The sequence below is a fragment of the Physella acuta genome, unplaced genomic scaffold (assembly GCF_028476545.2).
Source record: "Physella acuta isolate Inbredline_101_S28 unplaced genomic scaffold, ASM2847654v3 ptg000256l, whole genome shotgun sequence".
NCBI classification, from domain to species: Eukaryota; Metazoa; Mollusca; class Gastropoda; family Physidae; genus Physella; species Physella acuta.
Genome location: NW_026731775.1, coordinates 511,803 through 524,966, shown reverse-complemented (window position 1 = coordinate 524,966; position 13,164 = coordinate 511,803). Strand labels below are relative to the sequence as shown.

At 34.7% G+C, this 13,164-nt stretch overlaps 1 protein-coding gene across 1 annotated transcript in view; it reads left to right on the top strand.

The window, feature by feature from the left end:
- Nucleotides 1–13,164, top strand: part of LOC131938735 (uncharacterized) — a 29,313-nt gene that overhangs the window by 11,517 nt on the left and 4,632 nt on the right. Inside the window, exons 4-10 of the mRNA XM_059296875.1 lie at nucleotides 7,065–7,214; nucleotides 7,414–7,597; nucleotides 9,008–9,225; nucleotides 9,658–9,867; nucleotides 10,455–10,589; nucleotides 10,896–11,122; nucleotides 11,749–11,945. Of these exons, the coding sequence (XP_059152858.1) occupies nucleotides 7,137–7,214; nucleotides 7,414–7,597; nucleotides 9,008–9,225; nucleotides 9,658–9,867; nucleotides 10,455–10,589; nucleotides 10,896–11,122; nucleotides 11,749–11,945 (1,249 nt within the window). The 5' untranslated portion in view covers nucleotides 7,065–7,136. The remainder of the gene's footprint in view (nucleotides 1–7,064; nucleotides 7,215–7,413; nucleotides 7,598–9,007; nucleotides 9,226–9,657; nucleotides 9,868–10,454; nucleotides 10,590–10,895; nucleotides 11,123–11,748; nucleotides 11,946–13,164) is intronic.

Sequence of the window (13,164 nt, the reverse complement as noted above, 5' to 3'; positions counted from 1 at the left end):
TATTGTCTTAAAGACATTGTCGTGGATTGATTTAGACTAAGACTTCCCTGTTAAATAAGCCGACAACGATGGCTCTTTTTATTTCTCGTCTTTGATGTTGCTTTCAAGAACTTGTATGAGATTAGATTACCTACATACATAAGGCTACACAGTTTGGAATCTTGGCTTTCTAATAGTGGACCTGGCTACATGACATTACCCCCCACCCCGTCAATTACCCCCCCCCCGGAGGAGACCCCCCCCCCTCCCGTATTTACCCCCCGGGGCAATTACCCCTTGTCAATAACCCCCCTGGAGAATTTCCCCCCCCCCCCCCCCGGCCTCAAGTTATGATCCTAACTCAAACTCTATACCTATGTATTTCCTTAATCCTAATCGATAAAAAAATGACCAAACCCTAAGCATTCACCTCAGCCTAAAACTTAACACATAACCAAAACCAACTCTAGACTTAGGTTTCAGCCTAACCTTGACCATAACACTAACCCTAATCCTAGCCTTAATCCTAACCCTGACCATAACACTAACTCTAATTCTGAATCTAACCCTAGCCCTAACCTTAGCCCTAACGCTAACCCTAACCTTAGCCCGAACGCTAACCCTAACTCTAGCCCTAACTCTAACCCTAGCCCTAACTCTAACGCTAACCATAACCATAACCTTAGCACAAACGCTAGCCCTAGCCCAAACTCTAACTCTAGCCCTAACTCTAGCCCTAACGCTAACCCTAATCCTAACCCTAGCCGTAACCCTAACCATAATCTTAACCTTAGCCAGAACGCTAACCCTAACTCTAACCCTAGCCCTAACGCTAACCCAAACCCTAACCCTAGCCGTAACCCTAACCATAACCCTAACCCCAGCTGTACCTTAGGAGGTGTGTGCGTGGGGGGGGGGGAGATGTCCTCCTTGGCGGGGGGTAAATGACAGGGGGTAATTGCTTCAGGGGGGGAGAGAACTAATAATCTGTAAGTCCTACTATTCAATACATTTGGTTAACACAATGTCGTCACACATGTAAAACAAAATAAGCAGTGTTTTTATTATTTGTATCCTTAAAAAATGCAAAATAAATGCTACGCCATTAACTCAACCCTCTTTTTTCTCGTTACATATCGTCACATAAAGCCACCGCCCAAAATGATGGTGACGTCAATATACAATCATAAAGTGGTCACCCATTAACCACGACTCACTCTTCAGACGATTTTGCACCAAACCCCCCTCTCTAATTGTAACAAATTTTCACAAAAAGCCAGATCTTCGCTTCCCCCCCCCCCCCCCCCTCCACCACTCTCTTTAAAAACACTACACCTCAACACATAACCCCCTCCGCCGTTCCCCTGAAACTCCATTTTTACTTTCTCGTATATACGAAGTATAGAGAAAGTCTTGTAATCGTGCAAAAAAAAAAATCGAGATTTTTTACAAATCTCGACGTTTTACACCTCACTGATACGGAAAAACATAATTTTGCAATCTTGTCCGTATGTCTGTGTCTGTGTGTGTCTGTGTGTAAACACGATTACTTGAGTACCGTTACAGCTAGGTTGATGAAATTTCATATATAAGTATTTTATCAAAATCATAGATCCGTATAAACTTTTGAGTGATTTCCGATAACCGAAAGTGGTACTTTTTCTACTTTGAATTTTTCAAAAGCCTATAACTATTGCAGATAGATAAATGAAATTTCACATGTAAGTAAAAGATCTAATTCGCTACCTTCTGTCAAATTTTGAGTAATTTCCGTTGACAGGAAGTACTAATTTACGCTATTTCCGATTTCTCAAAAAACGCACGTAAATTTATAAAGTACAAATAATGTTGCGCACTATTATGCACATCTTTATTTGACGTTCACTTGGTGTGCAATTCTTTTTTCTACGAGGTTTTATTCTATTTTAAAAAGTTTAAGTATTTAAAATGGATTAAAAATCATGTCTATATCCCGAGTTGCCACTCCCCGTAGTGTTATATTAGAATATTCGAGAAAGTTTAGGGGAGATCACTCCCGGTTTATTATAATATGTACTGACCTCGATAAACATTGAGTTAATAAATGAATTAATACCAAAAGCAATCTTTTAAAGCCCGAAATAACGGATGAAAGCAAAAATGTGTCGTCACACTTTCCGATCATCCCTTCCCATAAATGAAAAAAAAAAAGCCTGAACATACTAAAGGAGAGTATGGATGTTGATGGAGGATCCCAACGTTAAAAATTAAAGCAGCGCAAAATTTCAGGAATCCATGTTACATATTATTATTTTCCGTAGGTATAACAAAGGTATTTACATTGTGTTTTATATTTTACGAGCCGCTATCATACGCCGCTATTTTGTTGTTTCATTTTCTACTTTTCAGTAATTCATAATTTGTGAATTTGACAGTAACAATGCTGCCACTGAAAATATTTGCTTTAAAACACTATCAGTAGCTCGTTAAGGACGATAACCCCCCCCCCCCCCTCCCCACCCTCCTTTCCCAAAAATCCTACCCCCCCCCTCCTCGTGAAAGCAGCCCCCTCTGAGTTACCTCCACTAAGTTTAAAATCGTTTCAAACTAAATTATCTGCCCCTAATAGCTGTCACTAAACCCGGCTCTACGATTGTAAACATTTAGCTTGAACCACAGCTCACCAGACCATGTAGGGATGGGGTTGGTAGGGATAGAGAGAAAGAGAGGGGGCTGCTAGTGGCGCTTACAGCTTGGTGTTTTCTATGGTATCCATGAAGAGAATTATTTATATAGAAGAAATATATATTAAACCAGCGTACCCGTCCCGCGCGTTGCTGCGGTCTCAGAAGACAGACTGACGCAATATTTTAAGAGGATTCCATAATTACATTAGCAATCACGTATTTTTTTACGCTTGACATTGATTTCTAAATCTAAACAATTTAAATGTAATCAAAGCCGGTGTTATATTGCTTTCATCATAGTTGTTGAGGCGCAAATTCTACCGCACACAGTAGCCCATTGTATCCATAATGTATCGCACTCTTTAAAACGAACGTAGGCGCAATAGTGTTTATGAGGGACCCACACAGAGGCGCTAGACCACACGCCAGTGGTGCAGTAGACAAAAAATTTCCCTACTGTAGGGCGCTCTTTTAAAACTCATAGTGTTCCTCCCGAAGCCAGGGGCGCACCGGGTCAAACGAATTGTCATCGAATGTCGTGTGCCACAGGGTCAATATTGTAGAGTGCTCTTTAACACAACCTTAGGATATCTCAGGGCGCCAAATCGCTTCCTGCCGGGGAGCCGGCAGACGCGCCTGATTCCATATAGTCAAAAATTATTGTTGCCCATCGTGTCTTTAGTGTATAAATTAAAAAAAAAACACGAACGTAGGCGTCATAGTGTTCACATGGTAGCACGGGGCGCTTCGGGTTACGTAATATCCGGGGCGCCGGCGGCTGCGCCTGTTGTTGCTTTTTTACCTTAGCCCCCATGCAGTTTTAATATCGCCGCCCTGGATTTTCAGGCGCCAAGCCGTTTATTAACAAAAATCGCACCCTCCAGGGAAAAGCCCATAATAAATTTTAATTTTTGTTTTCGCAGAAACCTTCTCGTGAGTGTTTTTATTAACTCTCGAAAGTTTAACGGTACTCAGATAAACGATGTCAAACAGCATCCGTTTTGTTTTTTACAAACTGTGTAGAGAAAAATTGCACCCTCCAGAAGCGCCGCCCTGTTAAAATAAAAAAAAAATAACCTCCCCTGAAGTTTTATGGCGAGCGGATGAACGGGATTAAACCGCAATCTACTTTTACGTATATATACCCTATATAGGGATCTATATATAGAATCGATTCGCGCCCTGCTGGGGCACCGTGCTTGTGAAATATATCCAGTGGTATTCTTAACTTAAGTTGCATGGCCATAGGATGAAAGGTGTAGTGCTGCATAGAGGACATAAACAAACCCACAAACAAACAAGCAAAACTTCATTATATATATACATAGAGAGAAATATAAATAATTCTACATATGCATATATATATATATATATATATATATATATATATATATATATATATATATATATATTGCTACATTTGGTGACTTCCCATTTTCTCCAATGGCGTCAAATTTTGCTCATAATCCACCTATTAATTCATGTGAAAAAAAGCATCGTTTTCATTGTAAATTATTAGATTTTGGGATCAGCCTCTCTCCGGTCGTCGCTTAGCAAATCTGTTATCCAAAAATTCCACAAGCATGTATTCACCTGTACATTTTGCAGTTTGTGTCATCTCCCCTCACCCCCCCCCCCCCCCCCCTGAATGATAGTTTTTAAACGTGCACAGTTAATTGTATATATTTTTTTATCTGCAGTCAGTTATTAGTACAGTTAACTCTCATTAGTCATTTATTGAACTGGCAAAATGCTTACTTCTTCTATATATTTTGCTATTTTTCGCCATGGTGTCACCCCCGAAATTTTGCCACCTTGCGCAGTCCTCAGCCCCGCCCCCCCCCCCCCCCCCCCCCAACCTTGTGACGCCTCTGGTTAGGGGTACTACTTGAGTACAGTAAATATGTATATGTATATATATATATATATATATATATATATATATATATATATATATATATATATATATATATATATATATATATATATATATCGGGGGGGGGGGGGGGGTATAGCCCCTTGGCACACCTTGTACCTACGCCACTACATAATCATGTTCTTAAAATTATATAGCACATTCTATGTATAAATTCGATAAAAATAGCTATTACGTATTCTGCAATTTTATATTTGTAATAACATATTGTAAACGAAATGAGTCTTAAATTCGATTAAAAAATGGGCCTTTATATTATGTATTTTTTCTATTTTGCAATCATATCATGTATTACTTGTTGTATAGCCTAGATTCTATAATAATATACTAATATATTCTATATTACATAATCCTATATTATATCGTTTAGTAATCTCTACCCTAATGTTTTCTATACAGAATAATCAATATTCTGTAATTCTAAATTGTGTATAAATTAATCATACAATCTCTAAAATTATTAATCATAACTATGATCACAATTAAATTCAGCAATCCACTGTATTAATTTATATTGCTAAAATAATTTACTTTTCAATTTTAAAGACAGAAGATACATTTTTTATAATATTAATTATTATTAGCTCTGTAAAATGAATGGTTGTTTAATTTTTCTTATATTAAATATTTTAAGCGATTAATTAATCGAAATGGTTTTATTCCGTTAGCTAGTTTTTACAGTTTATAACTATAATTAGAGTCTCAACGACAGAATCAAATGAGAAAAAATCTATAGCGTTATTATATACCGACACTGTTGATAAGCCACTCAACGACAGTCTCGTTGAGAATAGTGTAGGATCGGCTGCAAGTGTAGTGTCAGTGTAGGTGAACAGGGTGTTAGGGCCTGATACGATTTCATTAGAATTGGTAATGAACAGAATGTATAATTAGAACTGGCATATAAAAACAATGTTGATAATAGATGCAGTTGTTTTAATGCTACTTATAATAGTTCAAAGTGACAAACATAATTAAAACCTAAGAACCTGGAAGCGGTGACCTCATTTTACTGACACGGTTGTCAAATAGTAAGTGAATAGATCTAGATTTAGAATCTACGTAATTTTGAAAATACGCTAGTTCTAGAAGCAAAATTACTTTTAAAAACTGAAGTTAGTGATTAGATCTATAATGAAATTGAAATCAACAACTGATATGTAAGTATCTTTTGATTTAAAAAAAAAATACGCTTAGTTCAAAGAAAAAAAATTCTATGGTGTACTCGATCCCCATCCCAAAACGTGCCAGCCATATCGCATGCGTAGTCAGCTACTCAGCTGCTTATCAAATCGATGAATTTTAAAATTATATAATAAAAGTAGGTCACCCTAAAAAAAAGAGTAAAATGGCTCCCGTTTTCACGACAGCCGTCACTCGATTCATAATTTACAGAGTTATAAAGTTCTACTTTCTTTTGGCTATAGATTTAAAGAAATATTAATTTGTTATTTCTCATGCGTTCCAACAATTGTACCTAATTTTAATAAACATTAGATTAGTAAGGACTCGGTTCTTTTTAGAATTAGCCCTCGACACTATACAGACTATTGCGAAGAAACAGACTCGCGCGAATGTCGTGCGTAGGCTGGTTCAGTGGCGAAGGTTAGAAGCCAATTTGCGACGGAAAATTTTTACTTTGAAATAATTACATTATCAATTAATTTCGATTTAAAACAAATGGCTTAAAGTCAAAAGTAAACTAAAATTTAAAAACTTTGTTATTCGCAGTGTACTCAAGATTCTCGTGTTTTAAAGATAAGTCTAGTTTTACTACGTGTGCGTGCATGGTGCGAATACCGATTTTCCGCGACAGAAAATCATTAAAAATATAAAAAAAAAGTATCTACGGCAAAATAATAATTATATTTTACAGAATTAAATAGATTTAACTTAACTGTTATTTAAATACATGCTTCGGAGTAAAAAAAATACAATTTTATATCCGTAAAAAATTAACTGAAATTCCCGCTTTCAGCGACGCCGATGTGTCGTAATTTTCGGCAGTCATTTTGTTCAAATTAAAGTAAAAAACGCATTCAAATATACTTTTTTTTACTTTCATAATTTACAGCAATCATTTCTAATGAAAAATCCATAAAAAAATAATAGTTATTTTTACAAAATATTATTTCTTACCTCATTAGTGCAGTACACGTACTTTCCAAGTAGATCCATTCCGTCTAGATTTGCATACTTCGCATCCTTCGCCGCGGCACAAAATGTCATAAAAAACGAATTCCACAAAAATGTTGCTAACGAAGCTTGTAAAAACCTTGCTCTATTTATCAGTATAAACAAAATCCCCGAACGATGTCTGGTTAGAAAGTTTATGAACGGCGAAGACCGAATATGCATTTTGCGGTACCAATCTGTTTCCTGCCATATGGCAATATAAATTGTTATCAATTTTATAGAAATGAATTCAATTTTAGCTGAAAATTATACATTTAAAAACATTTCAAGTTTATTTATTTTTGTAGGTTGGAAATTACACACTTGCAGTAACTGCCAAAAACCCGTTATTCAGCAAAACTGTTTCTGTAACTATTCAAATGGTCAAAAGGGTTAGGTCAATGACAATCAAAGAAGAGAAAAAGGATGTAGCCCCTGGCCAGTCAAAGAACTTTAATGTAAGAAAATAAGTTTGTACATTTAGCTAGTTTTTATCTTGCAAAATATTCTTATATTGGTATATTTAAAATTAAGGTTTTTTCTTAAATTTCAACTATTTTAGAGGAATATTAAACTAGAGTCAAGGTTTGCAACTCCCAAAATATATTCTCACTGTAAGATAATTAATACATAGAAAAATGTTACATCTATTTATAGTTTACATTCACTGATTATGGCCAAGACACTTGTGTCTACATTGACTGGGGTGTCTCAGGGAAATCTTCTAAGTTTGGAAACAACATAAATACTTGCACAGATACTAACTTTGCTTCAGCTAAAGCAGAAGGGGACATGGGGTTATTAACCACACAGCTTATTGGAAATACCTACTATGCTGAAGGTAAACTAACATCATTATCTCAATTAAATACATTAATACTAATAGTTTCGCTGTCTGTCTATCTATCTGACAAGAACGCTCTAGAGAAAACACAAGCAAATTAAAAACATGCATAGTAATTCGAAAAACCAAGTATGACGTCGTCACATTTAGCATAGAGTAGTAAATAATCTCAAGCCGGAGAGTGCACACAGTAATATGATGTCATTGATTCTCGAGTAAACATTGAATATAAAGGAAATTTTGTCTAATCTAAGTGGTTTGCGTGAAGAGTTTCTTTCATACAATTCTTCGGGTAGGGGCGAAGCCCCACCCCCGTGTAAGAACGTCTGAGCCCCCCCCCCCCCCCTCCCTAACTCAAAAGAAATTTCTTCATCGATACTCTATAATAAAATTACCGCCTAATTAATGTTTCTAATCTAAAAAGTGGTTTTCTTGCAATTTCTTTAATGCAATTCTTCGGGTAGTGGCTAAGCGCGACACCAGTGTTTCTTTCAGACTTTTTCCTCCCCGGAGAGGGGTGGGGGTACTTGAAATTTTCGGGGGCGGGGGTAGAATTTTCAGGGAGGGGGCGGACACTGGAAAAAGTATATAATTATATTTCGTTGAATGGGACGGTAGACATGTTTTTTTTGGGGGGGGGGGGGGGAGGTGGGGGGGGGGGTGGTGTGGGGGGGGGGGGGGTTGGGGTGGTTTTAGTTTAGAGAAAAGAGACAGCACTATCAGCCTAGCGCCCGTTGTATCCTTCCTCAACGGGCCATTTTTCTCGTTTTCTTTATATTTATGCTACGTCCTTATGATAATTCATCCACCTCGACAATCACATGTGGCTCCTTGCGCCATACCCTAGCCTCAGCTATGTCAAGGGTGATGTTGGCATGACATCGCTAAGCTTATGACTTAGCTAGTTATTATACCAGGTGTCCAAAACCTCTGCAGCCACTGTACTAGAGGAAATCAGCTGTGGGCAAGGGTGTAGAGGGCTGGGTGCCACCAAACATTCATTGGCCAAGACACACCACGATGTTAGTATTTGATTTGAAAGAAAGACTTCTCTGGGTATTAAAGTCAGTCTTATGCTGCCTTTAGACAGTGAGGTATAAACATTTAATGTTGACAGATCTGAGCCCTAGAAGTGAGAAGAGAATATCTAAGATTTCTAGGTATCACCAAGAACTATGTATTATATATATATATATATATATATATATATATATATATATATATATATATATATATATATATATATATATATATATATATATATATATATATATATATATATATATATACACATATATATATATAAACATATACATTTTTTTTTTTTTTTTAAATTAATTAATTAATTTATTTATATATATTTTTTTTATATTTTATTTATATTTACTGCTTGAAACTTATTCCCAGGTGTGTATACCATGAAGGCCACAGCTACCAATGCTTATGGACAAGATTATCAGGAAATCACATTTACAATATCAAACATCAAATGTTCAAAGCCATTTGTTTACATTGACCTTGCTCAAACTTTAGCTTATAAGGCAACCAAATACTTACGTAGCTCCATCATACGTCTTAGAGGCATGGCTGTAATTTCATGTCCTAATGCTGTTGACAATACAAAGGTAGGACCTATATCATGTGTACTCGTTTGGTTATTTTTTAAATTTTTATGGTTTGCTTCTGTTAGTTTATAATTGAATCCTCATTATTATTTTAGTTAATTTTTACATTATTTTGTAAAATTGTTTAAAGAAATTAACTCCAAAAACAATGTTTGTTGATTTAAACTGTTGAATTTTATTTTGTTAGAATCATTACCGAAAAATTAATTCCTTGAAACTATTTTTGTTGGATTTTAAGTGTTTTTTTTAATAATTATTTTTATATTTTTAAAATAATAATTAATGAATAGATAAATAATTTATGAAAACTGTTGTTGAAATTAGATTTATTAAAGACAGCAGTACAGGACAGACTCTCACCAACTGTTTAATTATTAAAATTAGATTAATTAAAGAAAAATGTATTTAAAATGTTTATTTATTTTGTTTTAGTCATGGAGATTGGAATCTGTTGACAGCACAACAGGACAGACTATCGCCAGCATAGACATGACTGGGCTGGATACAGATAAAGGAGAGTTGTACATCCCTGCCAAATTTTTAAAGATTGGCTTCTACAAGGCTATCTACACCATGGTCATGTTGGATGGTGAGGCTGGACCAAATACAATATTCAACAATTCAGCCTATACTTACTTTCAGGTGAGGCACTTGATAATAATGTTACACTTACAGCTTTAATTCAGTGGTCAGTGGGTATAATGTTACAGCTTTAATTAAGTGGTCAGTGGGTATAATGTTACAGCTTTAATTAAGTGGTCAGTGGGTATAATGTTAGTTTTATCTCAGTGGTCAGTGGGTATAATATTAAATCTTTAATTCAGTGGTCTGTGGGTATAATGTTAAATCTTTAATTCAGTGGTCAGTGGGTATAATGTTACAGCTTTAATTCAGTGGTCAGTGGGTATAATGTTACAGCTTTAATTTGGTGGTCAGTGGGTATAATGTTACAGCTTTAATTCAATGGTCAATGGGTATAATGTTACAGCTTTAATTCAATGTTAGTGGATATAAGGTTGTAGCTTTCAAGCAACTGTTATCAGGTTTTTCAATTGCTTTTTTGGTAAATTAGAAACACTAAGCCTCTAACTGAGGATATATGCTTCACTTTTAAGCTTATTTAATTTGATGTTAATATTTATTTTTGTTTTGATTTTTCTTTAAATATTAAGTTAAATAAATAGGAAATTTGAAATAACATCTTAGTACAACTAAAGTTGTGTTTTTAGGTGGGGAAATCAGATTTAGTTGCTATAATGACGGATGGTGGTATGTCGGAGATTACAAGAGGCTCCAAGCAAATGGTCACACTTGAACCATTGAAGTGGTCATTTGACCCTGATGAGGATGTGGGGGCTGTTCAGGTAGTCTATCACTTTCAGCAATTAAAATTTTTTATGCTTGGCTATTACTTTAGAAATATTGATATTGTTATTTGAGTAACAATTAGAATATGAAGAAATACATTGTAAAATGTTCTTATTTTTTCTTTACTCAGCTTAACTAAATTTTTTGTTTCTACTCTTATTTCCAATGTAGTCCTTGAAATTAAAATGCAGTCTAAAAATTTAGAATTAATGAAAAAACAACTAAATATTTAATTTATTTATAACCTGCATTAAGGTGGAAAAAAATGATTAAATAATTATCTTGTTGTTTATGGCAATTAGGGTCTAAGCCTTTCTAAATGGACATGTACGGTTGTTACTACAAATGGTGACCAGACAACCTGCAACAAGTTTAGCACAACAGCTCAGACGCAGAATGTTGCTGGGTCAGCCCTAATTCAGGGGTACACCTATAGACTGGAAGCTACTCTCACTAAAGATACCCGCACTGCACTGGCTGTTATTTCTGTGGTTATAAATGGAACAAATCCACCCATCCCTGTCATCAGGTAATATTTATCATTTATTACATTCTTGTTACATTTTTAAAATATTGCTGAGTTAACAAGAGTTTTCTGAATTGTGTTTTGGACTATTTTCACTTTGGCATTGTATTCAATTAATAAAGAAAGTAAAAAAGCATAAGGAGCTTATTGTAAGTTTTCATATTTGATAATTTACAAATTAAATTTTTTTAGAATGATTTAAATGTAGGTTTACACATTACAATTTTTTGTTAGTATTATTTTAATCTATGGGGCAGTAGAGTGCTCAACAGACCGTGGATTCGAGTTTGTATTAGGTCCCTGAGTCCACCCTGCTCTGATGGGCACCTAACCCACATTAGGGAAAACAAGGGGTAGGTGTGGGGTGGTCGGTAAAGCACCAAAATGTAGTTTGTTCTTGGATTGACAAAAGCTATGGAAGCAAATTCAAAAAGAAAAGCAAGCTGAAATAGGAGTCAACTCCTTATATGGTGCAAAGCAGGTTGATATGTAATACTTAATTGTGTTGGAAGAAATCCTTTTTAAACATTGCATTTTAGCATAAAGAAGAACTCTACTTGACCTGCCGAATGGACTGTCAGTTTTAAAAAAGCTAACTACATTTTTTAATGATTTAAATCTAATTACAGATGTACAGAAGGCAGTGTCTGTTACCCAAGAACAGGGGGCTACACTATCCTGGAGTCTGGCAGAGTTTCCCTAGATTGCCAGTGTCCCACATGTAACTTGACAGCAGCCTACAAATGGTCAGTGTTCATTGAGGACTATCGCTGGAATGATGGCTGGAGGCCACTTAAGGATATTGAAGTTATTGAACACAGCATTAGTAAGTTGTCAAACTGTTGCCACACCATCTGCTAGACTAATTCCTGCAATTGTAACTAACAATGATATTAATATATTTTTTAAAATTATCAAAATCTAACATTTTACCTTTATTTTTTTACAAAATTGTATAGCTATGAACTAACTTTTATCTTTCATGATTTTTACTTAAAAAAAATTGTTTCTAATAATAATAATGTCTTTTTTTTTAGAAATTATAATAAAACCTAGGCATTTTTTTTTACAGTTTTCTATTAATCTTCTAATTATTTTATGGTTTTTAGTTCCTTTAAATATTAAATCATTACATGTCTAACATACTAACCAATAAATATTTAAAAAATCCTGCCTATTTAATGGCTGAAGTCATGACAGTTTAAGTGTGTAGTAGGTCCTATTGCTTATGACTGTTTATGACTCCAAAGTCATGTAAGCAAATAGACCAAAGTGTAGTGACAACTGGAGTGATGTTCCACTATCTGTAAGAAAAACATTTTGAAACAATTTCACAAAATAGAAACATGTAAGAATGGACAAATTTAAGTATAAAAATAATTATTTCTTTGTATTCTTGTTTAAGTTTCTAATTTGATATACTAATTTATACCTATTAACATCCACTGACCATTATTATATGTATAAACCTACTTACAACCACTTACTGTTATCATAATATGTATAAACCTACTAATAACCATTTATTGATATAATAATATAAGCCTACTTATAATAACCACTTACTGTTATAATATGCATAAACCTACTAACAATCGCTTACTGTTTTTATGATATAAACCTACTAACAACCACTAACTGTTATAATAATATAAACCTACTAACAACCACAGACTGCTGCAAAGTCCCAATTTGAACACCCTTCACATTTTATTCTTTGTTTTATTTGTTATTTTCTACTTGTGCTTATCTCTGTTATCAGATGCTGATGGTAAGGACTAACATAACTTACTAACACTATCTTCTATTTATTTTATATTGTCATGCACTTTTTGCCACAAATTTATTAGTGTAGAATTTTTTAACATGAAACACTGGAAGCTATTGTGATTTCATTTGCAGATTAGTCATGAGTTTTCTTTCAGTAGCAAACTTTAAGTTTGACAGCTTATTTCATGTATTGAAAAAAAAATTTTCTTTGCCTGTAACAGCGGTTTCCAAATTGTGTGGTGAGGCGCAAAAAGATTAACAGAAATGTTATGTAG